At 39.8% G+C, this 16,359-nt stretch overlaps 1 protein-coding gene across 3 annotated transcripts in view; it reads right to left on the bottom strand.

Moving 5' to 3' along the window:
* tfcp2 (transcription factor CP2) overlaps positions 1–12,977 on the bottom strand; it is a 37,541-nt gene extending 24,564 nt beyond the window's left edge. For 2 of the 3 annotated variants that reach the window (XR_004410544.1, XM_033015818.1), the window contains exons 1-5: positions 12,592–12,977; positions 3,003–3,154; positions 2,661–2,737; positions 1,519–1,624; positions 227–333 (exon numbers count right to left, since the gene is read on the bottom strand). Coding sequence is in view for 2 of the 3 variants with exons in the window: in XM_033015818.1 (XP_032871709.1) it covers positions 227–333; positions 1,519–1,624; positions 2,661–2,737; positions 3,003–3,154; positions 12,592–12,713 (564 nt within the window). In the remaining variant the exon portion in view is untranslated. The remainder of the gene's footprint in view (positions 1–226; positions 334–1,518; positions 1,625–2,660; positions 2,738–3,002; positions 3,155–12,591) is intronic. The other variant, XM_033015819.1, reaches the window with a different exon arrangement.
* Between the last annotated feature and the right edge of the window lie 3,382 nt (positions 12,978–16,359).

Consider the following 16,359-nt stretch of genomic DNA (forward strand, 5'->3'; position numbering starts at 1 on the left):
GTTGGATCGGTTAGGTTAGGCCAGGGGGGCATCTTCCCACTGTGACTAAGTGCAATGGTAGTACACAAAAGACAAACAAAATCACCACGGAATAAACCAATTAAAATAGAAAAGATCAATACATACAAGTAGTGTTTTCTATTTGTATTATTACCTGCACAAAAAAAACTAATGCAACTTGCCCAAGTAATATATAACTTAAACTTTAAGCAAGCAGAAATCATACCTGGATAAATACAGAAGTTCTCTTTGAAGGATCCCAAAGAAACTCCACTGTATTTAGTTGTGTTGGATTTGCTCTGGGGTCAACAATGCCTACTGACAATGGAATATCTGAAGCAAACAAACGGGATTTATTGCAGGAACACAGCCACGACTAAATTATTGCTAATTATGGATCATTACTTCTCGTGCATTCATCTGCTCAAATAGAGAAAATGCAATATTGATGCAAAGATCAGCAGGAACATAGAATATTGTTAAAAAAGTACAAAACTAACGTGGAGTTTACAAATTTTACTTGGAAATAAACTTATTCTATTCTTCATCACTCTCGTTTTAAGCTTTCTGGTTTGATACAAGATTACCAAAAGAATTTACCTTGACTAACTTTTTACGGTGAGAGGTAAAATTTAAGGCTCACCTTAAAAAGTTAGTCACGGTAACGATTAACGATACGAAAAATTAGTCAAGGTAACGATTCCTATTAAATCGTTCAGTGGGGAACGATTTAATAGGAATCTGAGGGGCAAATATTTTCCTCACAGAGGGTAGTGGGTATATGAAACGCCAGAGGTGGTAGTTGAGGTAGGTACAATAATAACATTTAAAGGACGTTTGGACAGATACATGGACAGGAAAGGTTTAGGAGGGACATGGGGCAAACACAGGCAAGTGGGATGAGTGTAGATGGGGCACCTTGTATGGCATGTGCAAGTTGTGCTAAAGGGCATGTTTTTGTGCTGTATGACTGTGACTCTATAACTAGTAAATTTGCAAAGGAGAAAATAGCCCACACAGCATCTGCCGAGAAAGTATTAACACACCAGTTTTACGACCTTGCATGAGAAATAAAATTACACAATTCAGCTAATTTAGTTCACTCCGTGTGATCAAGAAATAAACTTAAAAAGGACAGAAATTATGGGACTAGCCAACATCTCAGTTGTACACATGGAAGAATGTTTCCCGGTTTCATTCTGTTTACAAAAAGCAGGATGAATCCAATGTCATCCCAGGTTTTAAAAGGATCATTCCAATTTCCAATCGAACTTCCTATATCTATAGCTATGCCTGACATTTATGGTCCCAATTCTTAGTGTCCCAAATCTACCTAAAAATCAGGCTATGCTCTGGTACTTTTCAAGGTCAGTTTACCCTGGAACACTTTCCACAACAGCTAGATTGTATTAAGTTTGAGGTAAGTGTTTTATACAACATTTAAGCTTTATTCCCCATCAAACCATTCGTTAGAATAAATTCAGACTTGGCAGGAAGTCCACTCAACATATAACATACCCAAATCCAGGATCCTATCTCCTGGTCGGTTCCACCTCCATCCTTCCAATTGCTGGTGTTCAGTATACTGTAAACGGCGGTCATGGAATACCACTCGAATTATACTCTGGGGAGGGGGAAAAAAAGCAGCAGTTTATTGTCTATTGTCAGTTTTTGGAATCTATTACTGTGTCTGCAATAGCATCGCGCCCCACCCCAATCACCATCTGTGTTAGTACAGTAGTTTTCAAAAATAAAAATGAGGATTTAAGTCGCATCATTTCAAATAATAACCAACGGTTCTTGTATTAGAGTGAAGAGAGCACTGGGGAAAAAAGCCATGCAAAAAAAGTTCTGCAAGCAGTTCTGCTTTAACACGTGTTCCCACAACTCAAATTGGATATTACGTGATCAATAAATTAGGGGACAATTGTGGCATTATGCAGGCTTAATTGTTTATAACAATTTGAGTGGGAACCAGATAACTACCTAAATGTTACTTTGGAAATTGACAATCAGAAAAATAGCTGTCTTGGGGGGAAAAAAACTGTTTCCATGTAACCTCCCTGCAGTAATCAGACATCATTATCTTTTAAGAACATAACAACTATTTCCACCACAGGAGGCCATTTGAAATTCTTACCTATTAATTAATTCATCAATTTGTACTTCAAGACATAATGGCAGATCAAGAGGAAAAACAAAATCTAACAAATTTGATTTAAAATGAAAACAATGGAAACACAAGGGAGGAAGATAAATAAATAGAAACATCAGAATGGAGTGCTCATATATTTTAGATAGTACTCCCTTCTTTGCACTCTCCAAGTTACACAACAGCACAAAAACAAAACTTGATCTAAGCATGCAAACCTATATCCACCTGTCACAAAGGTAACCGACACAAATAAAAAGGTTTTGTTCTGGAAGTTTCAGGGAAGCTTATTGCTTACTACAATGAGCAAAATAATTCCCATACAGAAGAACGACCTAACGAACCTCCACTGTTCTGTCTACTATTTTACCAAAGGTTTAATGGTTCAGGCAATAAGATGCGATGAACCATTTAGGTTTTTTTTTCTCCCTCTATTAAAAATGGTATTTCTCAAGTGGATCTTGCAACAAATGCAGCTCCACCATTTCACCAACATTGTTTCTCTCACCTTCACATATTTACCATTGATTTCAGGCAACTCCCCAATATTCCGATTGTCAAGCATTCGAATTTCATAAGATTGCCCTGAAAACAGAACAAATCAGAATGTTGTACTTAATCATTTCTTCAAAATTAAGCTTCCCCTTGCTTACAAAGCGATATGAAGAGGTAGCAAGAAACCAAATTCAGAATGCGGAAATGAGCTGCATTTGAAGCATCTCAGTTCACTTGTCATCTTTGATCAAGCAATTCAATGAGTTTGCCCCCCCCCCCCCCCCCACCCCACCACCAAAATGCTCTGTAACATTGGTTTAATTAGAAAATTGAGCTGTGCAGTATGAAGCATTACCTTGGTTAAGGTATGTAAGTGTCTCATCATGGAGCTTTACTGCAGGAGAAGTCGCTGCACACAGGACATATTGAAACGGGAGTAGTTCATTCTCATCCTCCGCTGGCAAGTTGGACTCTTCCTGTTTGAAGATTGGCAATGCAAGGACATCACTAAATTTAGAACAAAATTAGAATATCAAAATGTTATCCTGTATGCAATATCAATAGCCTAAATATAATCAAATGCTTAGAAATTAAATAAACAAGAACCTTCACAGTGCCAGCCTTTAACAGGCAACATATTTTCACAACCAGAGCCGTCATATTTAATAGATATCTGTTTTAAGAGATTTAAAACAGATTCAATGTGTGATTCAGATGCAATGTGTGATCTAGGCACAAGTACTTTCCCTCCTCAAACTGATTTTTATATCATATGCAAAATCTACTGTGAACTGAAATAATTTGACACCAATTTAGAATGCAATTTTACAAAACATTTTTGGATATAATGAAGAGGTTCAGTTTGATTACATGTAGTTATAAATAGTATAGGTTAAAAAGCAAATTCTAATCCACGTCTAATCGACTCTAAAAAGTTGGACCAACTACACATTTGCACAAAGTGCAAGCCAAACAGAGTATGTCCCTTTTTGCCCTCTCTTTGTATTTACAATGAAGATTATAGATTATGATAATCTATAATCTTATAGATATAAATATATAATCAAATAGATTATAGATCTATAATGAAAGTTTTAAGAGATCTATTAATCTATTGCTAGATTAATACTTAGTACCTAATACTAGATATTAACCTAGTTTACTGGGATAGTTTACTTACTAGTTCATTAGTAGTCACGTACTAGTGCACTACGATAGTATGTAGTGCACCTACTAGGTTCAGAGAAATTAAAATAAAATGCTAGAAATACATTCAGAATTTGCTAGAAATACAAAGAATTCCACAGATTCACCACCCTCTGACTAATTAAATTTCTCCTCAACTCCTTCGTAAAAGAACATCCTTTATTTCTGAGGCCACGACCTCTAGTCCTAGACTCCCCCACTAGTGGAAACATCCTCTCCACATTCACTCTATCCAAGCCTTTCACTGTTGTGTATGTTTCAATTAGGTCCCCCCTCATTCTTCTATCAACTCCTTCGTAAAAGAACATCCTTTATTTCTGAGGCCACGACCTCTAGTCCTAGACTCCCCCACTAGTGGAAACATCCTCTCCACATTCACTCTATCCAAGCCTTTCACTGTTGTGTATGTTTCAATTAGGTCCCCCCTCATTCTTCTAAACTCCAGCAAGTACAGGCCCAGTGCCGATAAACACTCATCACAGGTTAACCTACTCATAGGGGATCAACCAACCCAAGGGGACCGACCAACCAACCCAAGGGGAACATAGCCCATGTTACATGTCCTTTATATAGACACCCTACACTTGGTTAACTGACTTGTCAAATTTCTACTATGGCAAGTTGCAGCCAACAAGAATCACTGATCTAATTTTAAAAAGGCTTAATAATTCAGCAACTTAATAGACTGTATTCAGGACTGTATTCAGGTTTACATTCAATTGTACCAGCCATCTGAAAGAATTTCACTGTACATGTGACAATAAAGTATTTATCTATCCTACTGGTAGCCTTATAGTATTGATACTAACTTCGCCCATTTCTATGGACAATATAACAAATCAGATTTGGTTCAGAAAAACAATGAAAATCACAGTAGTCTCTCACACTTCAAAACCACACAAACACCACAAATGGATTTCATTGGAGCTGGAAAACTGGTCATTGAATGAACTGGAGCCAGGCCAGAGACACAATCTGGACAAAATGTTCGGAACGCAAGTGAGCATCGCCAATAGAGAGAAGCCCTGAGAACAGCTAGAGATTCTGGAACAACAAACCAAGGAAAAGGAAGTAGGATTTGAAGTAGCCCATAAAAAGCAGCTGTGCATTGATTATTATTGATTGGCTACCAACTGCCTGCCACTGAGCACATTAGAATGAACATAGGTATTACAAAGATAACCAAAGAATAGACATAACATCCAGATTGCAAAACTGTTATTCCAGATGTGTCACTCCCAAGAAACAACTCTTGACATTTTATTCAATTTAATCTCCTTGATTAAACAAACAGGTCAACACTTCTGAATCTAAAGAAATTTGAATGATATATTTTAGGCCAAGAAACAGCCAGGCAGGGTGGATTTAGCAACGGAAGCAGAGGCAGTATTACACCATATACAAGTCAAGCAAATGTTTCAAGGATCAATTTTATGACAAAGGTGACTGAACAATATTTCTGCGCTTATTTCTGAAAACATTGCTAATTGCTATCGGGAGTACTAATCGTTTTAAGGTTAAATAAATTTGATTTATAGCCCAAGCTAGGGCTGGATTACATTTCCCCACACAGTAATTGAGATCAAATGTCAACAAATATTTCAGTAAGCTGGGTGCACAGTGGCAAGGACCTTCGGTCTTGCTACAGGTAATAAGATAAAGGTACAGTTTGTAAAAAGCACAAGGCTGCTTACAAGAATAATTGCTGATCCCCTTTGCTCCTGGGCATGGCTATGCATACTAATAACTCAGATGATTTGCTACAAACACTACAAGATTTTGCAAGAGGAAAACATGAGCACCTTGCTATTTGCTGTGTTTACACAAAAAAACAAAAAAAATCTTAAGTTTTAGAGAAAGCAAACCAACGCCTTGTACGTCTTTGTTTAAAGCACAAGAGTATAATTCGATGAACTTGCTGTATTCAAGGTTGCCATTATTCATGGGAAAATTCAGTCAACCATATTATTGTTGACTGGGAGACACTCGGACAGTTTTTAGGAGAACATACACCTCCACGCCGAGTCCTTGAACATCACCCAATCTACTGACTCCAAGCTGTCCCAGAGTCACTGCTCTACCTCCCTTGACTAGCTCTGTGCAGCCCTCACTACGGGCTTTCTTCAGTCGCTGCCTACATTCACGAAGAAGCTGCACAGCCAACGACGGACTTCCCAAAGTGAGGGATGGAGCGATAAGCATCTCCGACGGTGGTATAGCAGTGATTGAGGGTGTTTGGTCCTCTGATGATGCAGGACATGTGCTGGTGGTAATTGGGGAGTGATTTCTTCTGTTAACATATCTATGGTACATCAGCTGGTGCATCAAAAGACAGTTGGTACTTCACTATCCACAAATGCACATACCAAGAGATAATCCCACATTTATAGTGACCAAGGTAAGTTTTTTTTGTATTGTATTCAAGATGATCTGCTGTATACCATGATTCCAGCCATTTTTCTCAGTGAAAGCAACAGCCATGATAATTGATTTCCTCTTTTTCCCTTCACAGGAACAAATGGCATGGTGGCAAGTGGAGTGGTTTTCCAGCACTGGATTGAGAGCAACAGCATTAGTAGTTTTAGTAAGAAGCAAAGGCAAAAGATGACAAACTTTCCCTGGGTTCTTTTGAACAAATTCCCGTCTTGTTTAATTTCCCAGGCTTTTTGCATGACCAGCTCGAAGTTTCTTTTGTGCCTTGGGGTACTTCTGTCAATTTTCCACAACTCCTCCAAATCCTCATTCACAGCAAATTTCCATCTTAACAAACACAAGAGTGAACTGCATTCCTAAAAACCTGTGGATGGAAAAAATATGCCTTTCCAATACATTATTAAAGTGCACTCTGCTTGTGCCAAGAGTGCAACTGAGTGGCAAAGGACTTGTATATTTGGATCTGGTTTTGCAGTTATTTCATGTAGATTAATCTTGGTTTTTTTCACCAGCAGTGCAAACATGAGAGAGGGGCAAGGTATTATGAGAATGGTTTTGAACTATCAGCGAACATTTGATCTTCTAAAGATGTACTGTAAATTGTATTATAGTGAGAATTATTTATTTGGTTTTTAATTGAAAGTTTATCGCAAAGTCTTTATTTGAGCCAGGAAAGGGTGGGGAGATACATAATAACTTGAAATAGTCGTTGATTTATCATCTTGTTTACCAACTGTGAGAAACTTTGTTTTGTATGCTCTCCAGGCAAATCATCCATGCACGATTACAATCATAACATGCAGAATACATTGTCACAGCTACTGAAAAAGTGCAGATTAGAGACTGCAAGGAGTGAGAGGGCAAGGGAGAGTGCATTGAGGTAGATTGGGAGGTCAAAACCAGGAAGATGCATTGTTCAGTCTCTGCATAATAAATTATCCTCCATTTGGTACTTGTAGACAGGAAATAAGCATCATAATCCCCCCCCCCCCCCCCCCCCCAGTTTTTCTTACATAATCTTTTAAGTGTCATTTACAGTGATAGAGTGGGGGAAGGCTGAAGAAATGTTTACTTCACATTTGTGAAAATTATAATGACCTTGTACTGCTGACGTGCTAACTTAAAATGAGGAGCTTGCACATTACTTTTTGTTTATCATGACTGCTACTGATTGAATGAATAGGTTGTAGTACACTTGGAAACTGTAAATAGAATTATCTTCCCTTCCTCTCCCACCCCTTACCCATAGCCACTTCATGAGATACAACAGCAGTAAATGAATTACATAGGCAGTTTCAAACAGTGAAATGGTTTTCCTCATTAATCTATTTTTCTCAAAATATAATAATCAGATGATCTAATAGATCAACCTACTTTAAATGTCAACTGATGCTTGACCAGAACTGGTTAGGGACAGGGCTGTGGCATTCACCCTCTCCAACGTATGCTTATTGTATTCATGTACAGTATGATTTGACTGGATAACACACAATCAAAGTTTGTCACTGTGACAATAATAAACTAACAACAAAACCCAAATATCAGAACTGTTTTTTAAGCTATACAACTATCCCAGCTCAACAGTCATCAAATACCAAAACCTGCATTTGGTGGATACAACTAATAATGCAGCAGATCATAAACTAAATGAGTTATTTGCTATCTCAATCACTATAATTGGATCTTGCTGTTATTTACTGTGTTACTTCTTCCATCTCTACAACTTGAGACAGTTATAATTTGTTGTCCATTCTGCCAGATGAACACTACCTAGTTTTTTAGTCATTCAAAATCATTACTATTCAAAACATAATTTACATTTAAAATCAGATATTGAAAGCGAACCAACTCATTCGAGGAAAAGGGCAATTATACACATATAATTTACAACAAAGCATCAGGTAGGAAAATAGTTTATCACCAGTTTATAGGTTTTGGAAATGAATACATACCACTAATGTCCAGAAATTTTGAACGCCTATACAGTGAAGGTTAGTAAGGATGGTGAGTTTTAGTTTGGATTTCGCTGGGTCCCACAATTAGCAGCATCCCCAGAAGAAAGAGGTCTTTGAGGTTTTGCAAATGGCTCTGGTTTATTTGGCAGCTACTGACAGGGGCACTTGCTAAGAGTCAGCAACATTAACATCTTACCAACTCGTATAACAGAGGTTTAACCTGCAAAGACAGGTCTAATTACTTCGGCAACCTCTAAATTAAGTGTTATGGAAATGCATTTAGAAGCTTCAAAATGCTACAAAGCATTTTTCAATACAACTCAAACCCACTCAACCTATATGTTAATTTGTAAAACAGTTAATTGTTGCAGGTTTGGGCAAATACAATGGCCACGAAGGGAAAGTATGGAAAACATGGCAATAAAAATGCCCACGGTCAAGTTGGAGAGCTCAAGATTAAGAAAATGAAATTTTCTATTATATCCAGTCATAAACACATTTAGATGACATTTATGCACGAGTGTTGCTGAACTCACTCATATAATAAACAATATTTTGGTTAAATCATTAATAATAAAATATCATTTATTTAATTTCTGAGATAAGAGATCTGTTCAGCATCAGCAAAATAAGTATACAATTTTAATTTTGATAAATTGGAAACTAAATATATTTCTGTATAAACCAAGACATACATTAAAAAGGTAGAAACAAGGAGCAGCAGATGCTAGTTTATACCAACGTTAGACACAAAGTGCTGAAGTAACTCAATGAGTCAGGCAGCATCTCTGGAGAAAAAGGATGGGTGACGTTTCAGGTCAGGTCTGAAGAAGGGTCACGACTAGAAATGTCACCTATCATTTTTCTCCAGAGATGTTGCCTGATCCACTGAGTTAGTCCAACATCTTGTGTCAAAACAGGAATAAAATTAGTTTAGCACAGTCTATGCTGCTACGATACGATAAACTTTATTCATCCCCGGAGGGAAATTAGTCTGCCAATTGGGTACATTAAAATTGCTGTATTTGGAGAATGAAAACTAAAATCTAGACTACATTTGTATAGACAATGGACTTTGGTCTTATGCAAAATTCACATTCATCATTCCAAAGTCGTGTAAACAGGAATATAAATGCATTTTTCTCTACAGAACAACATTGTGAGGATTAGTAGTTAGTTGGCCAAAGGACTGCGTATTTTGAGAAAAGATGATTTTAAAAAATACACTGGAGGAAGATCAAGTTCGAGAACAAATAATATAAAAACAAACCAACAATATAAAAACAAACAATAAATGTTTCGACAGGTATATAAAAAGTAGCTAAAAAAGTCTGAAAATGAAATTAAACCAAGACCTAGAGAAGCTACAGAGATTATAACTATATTTTGATCAGTCTTCATGGTAGAACATTAAAAACATCCCAATTGTAAAATACAGGGAGCGAGTAATTTAAAATGATCTCTATTACAAGAAAAAGTTCTAGACAAACTAATGGATCTGACAAGTTTCCTAGGGCTACATACTAGGGTCTTGGTGGAATTAGCTGGAAAATTGTGTTGGTTGCAATCTACAAAAAAAATTTGATCCTGGCGGAGGTCCTGTAGGATTAGAATCACAAATGTAACACCAGTTTAAGAAGGAAGGGAGTAAACATAAACTTATGGGCCCGTTAGCCAAACATCTGTATTTATAAAAAATGCTGGAATAGAAACATAGAAAATAGGTGCAGGAGGAGGCCATTCGGCCCTACGAGCCAGCCATTCATTGTGATCATGGCTGATCGTCCACAATCAATAACCCATGCCTGCCTTCTCCCCATATCCCTTGATTCCACTAGCCCCTAGAGCTCTATCTAACTCTCTCTTAAATCCATCCAGTGATTTGGCCTCCACTGCCCTCTGTGGCAGGGAATTCCACAAATTCACAACTCTCTGGGTGAAAACATTTTTTCTCACCTCAGTCTTAAATTGCCTCCCCTTTATTCTAAGACTGTGGCCCCTGGTTCTGGACTCGCCCAACATTGGGAACATTTTTCCTGCATCTAGCTTGTCCAGTCATATTATAATGTTATATGTTTCTATAAGATCCCCCCCCTCATCCTTCTAAACTCCAGTGAATACAAGCCTAGTCTTTTCAATCTTTCCTCATATGACAGTCCCGCCTTCCCAGGGATCAATCTCGTGAACCTACGCTGCACTCCCTCAATCACAAGGATGTCCTTCCTCAAATTAGGAGACCAAAACTGTACACAATACTCCAGATGTGGTCTTACCAGATCCCTATACAACTACAGAAGAACCTCTTTACTCCTATACTGAAATCCTCTTGTTGTGAAGGCCAACATTGCATTAGCTTTCTTCACTGCCTGCTGTACCTGCATGGCAACTTTCAGTGACTGGTGTACAAGGACACCCAGGTCTTGATGTACCTCCCCCTTACCTAGCCTAACCTCATTGAGATAATAATCTGCCCCCTTGTTTTTGCCACCAATCTATTCAGAGTTAACCTCAGAACATTTAGGAAATCATAAGACAATCAAGGAGAGTCAACAGGGTTTTATAAAAGGGAAATATGCTTGACGAATTTGCGAGTGTTCTTTGGGGTTGGATATAAGTTAACAGCAGATGTAGTGCATTTGATAAGGCTTACTTCACAGAGCACGTGGGGCTCGGGATAATATACTGACAAAGATAAGGAAGGGACTGTCGAACAAATGAAAAAGTAGTTGGAATAAATTAGCCATTTTCAATAACCAGAAAAGTACAACAGGGATCAGTGCTGGGTCCTCAATTATTTAACAATCCATTTTAACAACTTGGATGAAGGAACCAAATATACTACAGCAAATTCACCGATGATATAAAAATAGGTGTGTGAGCAAGCTGTGAAGACGATACAAAGAGTCTGTAATGGGATATAGATAGGTAAAGTGACTAGGCAGGAAGTTGACAGGTGCAGTACAACATGAAGTTATTCACTTTGGAATGAAAGATAAAAAGCAAATATGGAGCTAGATTTCAAACATTATGGTATGAACAGGCTCCTTTTACTTGAAACATAACAAGGTAGTATACGAGTACAGGAAGTAATTAGAAAGGCTGGCCTTGAATACAAGAGTATGAGGTATCAGAGCAGAGGTTTTGATACAACTTTCAGGGAGCACTGATGAGACTGCCAGTGCAGCTTCCCCATATTTAAGAAAGGATTTCTTGCAATGGAGGCAAGGTTCACTCAGTTGATTCCTGGGATGAACAGGTTGATGTTGGAAAAAAGGTTGAAGATTGGGCCCTGTGCTTATTGGAGCATGGAAAAATGAAAAAGAATCTTATGGAAACATAAGATTCTGAAGGATGCTTCCTCTCATCAGGGTATTTAGAACTAGGGGCATCATTTCAAAATAACAGGTTGCCTGCTTCAGACAGATAAGGAATTTCTTCCCTCAGAGGGCTGTGGATCTTGAGAATTCTCTACTCCAGCGCATTGTGGAGGCAGCCTGGCCACTATTCGAGTGACAATCATTTAAACAAGGGACACAAGGAGCATGGGGAAACTAACAAAAATGTAATGTTGACGCCAAGATTGAATCAGCAAAGAACTTATTAAATGGCAGAACAGCCTCGATGAACCAATTTGTTAACTCCTGCTTCTTTTGTTATTATTATCCTACAAGGATAATATAAAGATCCATATAAGGAACCTAGTAATTACACCCTCATCAACAATACGTCAATTTATACTGATGCAGGGTCCCTGATTCCTCCCCCATGTGGCAATTGTTAATAAGCAAACTTGTAAAGCGAGTTTTGGAATGAATGTTATCAACCGTGAAAGAGAAAAACACATACAGGTACAACTGAAAGACACAAGACATTTCCCTTCCACCTACAAAAGGTGTTGACATGGTCTGGAACAAGACCATTCCTCTCTTGCCCAACACCAATAAAACTAATTACAATACTTAGCCCTCGCCAAAAATCACTTAATTCAGTTCTGGCCAGTACAGTAATAGAATCTAGAAGTTGCCTGGTTTGCTTAGTCCATTACCATACAAAATAGTAACTCAATTTACATTTAAAAGTAACTTTAATGCAGAAAAATGCCACATGTCATACTATGCAAGATATATTGGAAGAGGAGGATGTGGGACGGGACAACAAATTCAACACTTAAAAACCACCGTACATCAAGATACTTCAGGCTAAGTCACCATATCTGAGCGACATGCTTTGAAGTTTCAATAGGTTTAGAGAACATGGCCATGAGTTTTTGTCCCAACACATCACATCCATGAGCAGCAGCACGGATGCCACGCTTGTTATTGTAACACTACTTCATTAAAAACAAAATACCTCATACTGTAGGCTCCTGCCCCTAACTCCTGGCCGATTCCAGACAAACTGGCGTCGAAATCTTGCACCAGGCCGGATTCAATAACCTCGTCCGGCATCGGCATCTTCAGCGCCCAGGCCATCGCCGCGGTCAATACAGTCCGTAATCAAGATGATAGATGTGATCCCGGGCTTCAGTCAGAGAGATGCGATCCAGGCAGAGAAACGGGTCGCCCCACGACAAAAATAATTAAACCGCTTTAACGGTGCTTTACAGTGGATAAAACGCGCGCGTATGCATTAAAAAGAACGCCATAGAGGAGAGGCGGAGGACGAGGATGCCGTCCCGCTGAGGCTGGGTCGCGGACAACACGACCCGCGCTCGCGCTCCAGCTCCAGCCCGCCCATCGAAGATGGCGCCGCTGTTCCGTCAGCGGGAGACTCTGCCTCCTCACTGGCTGTTCGCCTCGTCAACCAACTCCTGCCGCCCAATCAACACCGGGCCTCCCTGTTTCTATGTGACACCGCTCGAGAGTCCGCCAATCAGCGCCGGGCAGAAGGCGGGCTACTCGACGCTTCAGGAAGGGGCTCTTCTCCAATTCAAACATTTTCTTCAATGATAGACTACTCTTCTCACAAGGAGGTAAAAGGCAGACCCTTTTTTTTCCATCTCCACCCTTTGACACCAGTTTTCCCACAAGATGGAGCATACTTTGACAATTGTTGGCACCCACCCCAAGTGATTTTTCATCATAGAGTGACACAGCTTGGAAACAGGCCCTTCGGCCAACTTGCCCACACCGGCCAACAATGTCCCATCTACACTAGTCCCACCTGCCTACACTTGGCCCATATCCCTCTAAACCTGTCCTATCCATGTACCTGTCAAATAATTTATTAAAACGTTGCAATAGCCTCTGCCTCAACTACCTCCTCTGGCAGCTCGTTCCATACACCCACTACCCTTTGTGTGAAAAAGTTACCCCTCGGATTCCTATTAAATCTTTCCCCCTTCACCTTGAAGCTATGTAATCTGGTCCTCGATTCTCCTACTGTGGGCTGGAGACTCCGAGCACCTACCCAATCTATTCCTCTCATGATTTTATACACCTCTATAAGATCACCCCTCATTCTCCTGCGCTCATATGGTCATAAGTGATAGGAGCAGATTTAGGCCATTCGGCCCATCAAGTCTACTCTGCCATTCAATCATGGCTGATCTATCTCTCCCTCCTAACCCCATTCTCCTGCCTTCTCACCATAACCCGTGACACACGTACTATCTATCGCTGCCTTAAAAATATTAATTGACTTGGCCTCCACAACCTTCTGTGGCAAAGAATTCCACAGGTTCACCACACTCTGACAAAATAAATTCCTCCTCATCTCCTTCCTAAAGGAACGTCCTTCAACTCTGAGGCTATGACCTCTGGTTGTAGACTCTACTAGTGGAAACATCGACTCCACATCTACTTCAGATCACAAGAATTCATTATAAAGAATGTACTCATCTCCTCCCTGGTACTTTTGCCATTTATTTTAAATCTGTGTCTTCGATTTACCAACATTTCTGACAAAGCAAACTGTTCCGTCTCAATTTTTGCATCAAATTCTTTCAGCATTTAGAACACAATTATGGAATCTTTTCTTAATGGACAATAGACAATAGGTGCAGGAGTTGGCCATTCGGCCCTTCGAGCCAGCACCACCATTCAATGTGATCATGGCTGATCATCCCCAATCAGTACCCCATTCCTGCCTTCTCCCCATATCCCCTGACTCCGCTATCTTTAAGAGCCCTATCTAACTCTCTCTTGAAAGTATCCAGAGAACCGACCTGAAGCAGAGAATTCCACAGACTCACAACTCTCTGTGAGAAAAAGTGTTTCCTCATCTCCATTCTAAATGGCTTACCCCTTATTCTTAAACTGTGGCCCCTGGTTCTGGACTCCCCCAACATCGGGAACATGTTTCCTGCCTCTAGCGTGTGCAAACCCTTAACAATCTTATATGTTTCAATGAGATCCCCTCTCATCCTTCTAAACTCCAGAGTGTACAAGCCCACCTGCTCCATTCTCTCAGCATTTGACAGTCCCGCTATCCCAGGAATTAACCTTGTAAACCTACGCTGCACTCCCTCAATAGCAAGAATGTCCTTCCTCAAATTAGGGAACCAAAACTGCACACAATACTCCAGGTGTGATCTCTGTTCTATGTAGAATAAACCCACTTCTTCCAATCAGTCTATACAAAATCTCTTCTAGGCTAAATCTTCTGCACAAGCCCCAATATTTTGACATCTGTAGTGTAATTCCCACAATTAGCCACAGTGTTCTCCCGAGATCTAGTCAGTACTGGTTTAGTTACAAAAAAGAAAATTGTGTTTCACAATGGCACAGTCAAACATAAGCAATATTTCTCCCTATGGTGCTGAAGAATTGCCCCAAGAATGACAGGTGCATGGATAGGACAGGTTTAGAGGGATATGGGCCAAATGCAGGCAGGCGGAACTAGTGTAGCTGGGACATCTGGTGTGGGCAAGTTGGGCCGAATGGCCTGTTTTCACCGCTATAAGACTCTAAAGTCTAAAATAAACTCAAATTGCATCTTCAAAGTATGCCAGGTAAGTAGGACCAGAGAATATATGCAGAAATTAATTAATAATTAGTAATGAATCTATATCAGGAGAGCTTAATGAGAGAGGAATGTTGTCAGTAATTTACCCAAACAACATACTCAAGGCAAGATAGTTACATTATCTAAAATAAAATGAGTGTACAATGGGAAAGTAAATTATTGAGTGGGATCCTGGATGGAGTGAATGACCTTTTCTTATCCCTGACTTCTCTTGGGGCAGTGTGCCAACATTTTGTGCAATGATTGCAATTGTACCAAAATAACTCCACACAATTTCTGAACCAACTTGTACTTAACCTTTCAGAAGCTGAGAAATGTGTGCCATCTACAGATTATTCTAACAGTACTTCAACCATTCAATCATGTCATTAAATGCCATTTCCAGTCATTAATTGTATGCAACTGCAAATATGCTTTTCTGTGAAATATTATTCCTAATGATTACAAAACCTCTTCCAGCTTTCTTCCAACCCCTCCCTACAATCAGCCTGAAGAAGGGTCCCAACCCAAAACGTCACCTATCCATGTTCTCCAGAGATGCTGCCTGACCTGCTGACTTATTCCAGCACTTTGTGTCTTTTTTTATAAACCAGCATCTGCAGTTCATTCTGTCTGCATAGAGTGGCTACAAGATGAGGACAGAAGCTGGGTATCCTGTAGCAAGCGACCCACCTCCAGTCACTTTCCATCGTCTGCAAGTATGGCATTGCACTTGTCTGGACAAGTGCAGCTCCATCAACACTTGAGAAACTCAATATCATCCAGAACCAAATAACCCACTTGCACCCGTCCACCACAGTTGTACTCGGCACCCCATCCACCACCCTAAATGTTCACTCCCTCCGCCACACGGTGGCTGCAGGGTGCACCATCTACAAAATGCACTGCTGATACTCACCCGGACTATTCCGCCAACACCTCCCACACCCACATTTTCTCTCATAAAGAAGGACAAGGGCAGCACCAGCATTCGATCACTACCACCCGCAGCTCCCTCTCTCTAAGTCACACATCATCCCAGAGGTATGGCGTTAAGCTGGGGGAAGGGGCAGTGTGACCTGCACAAAGCTAACCACTCACAAAGGGAAGGCACCTACTGTGCCCTCCATAATGTTTGGGACAAAGACCCATCATTTATTTATTTGCCTCTGT

The sequence above is a fragment of the Amblyraja radiata genome, chromosome 46, assembly GCF_010909765.2.
Source record: "Amblyraja radiata isolate CabotCenter1 chromosome 46, sAmbRad1.1.pri, whole genome shotgun sequence".
Classification (NCBI taxonomy): Eukaryota; Metazoa; Chordata; class Chondrichthyes; order Rajiformes; family Rajidae; genus Amblyraja; species Amblyraja radiata.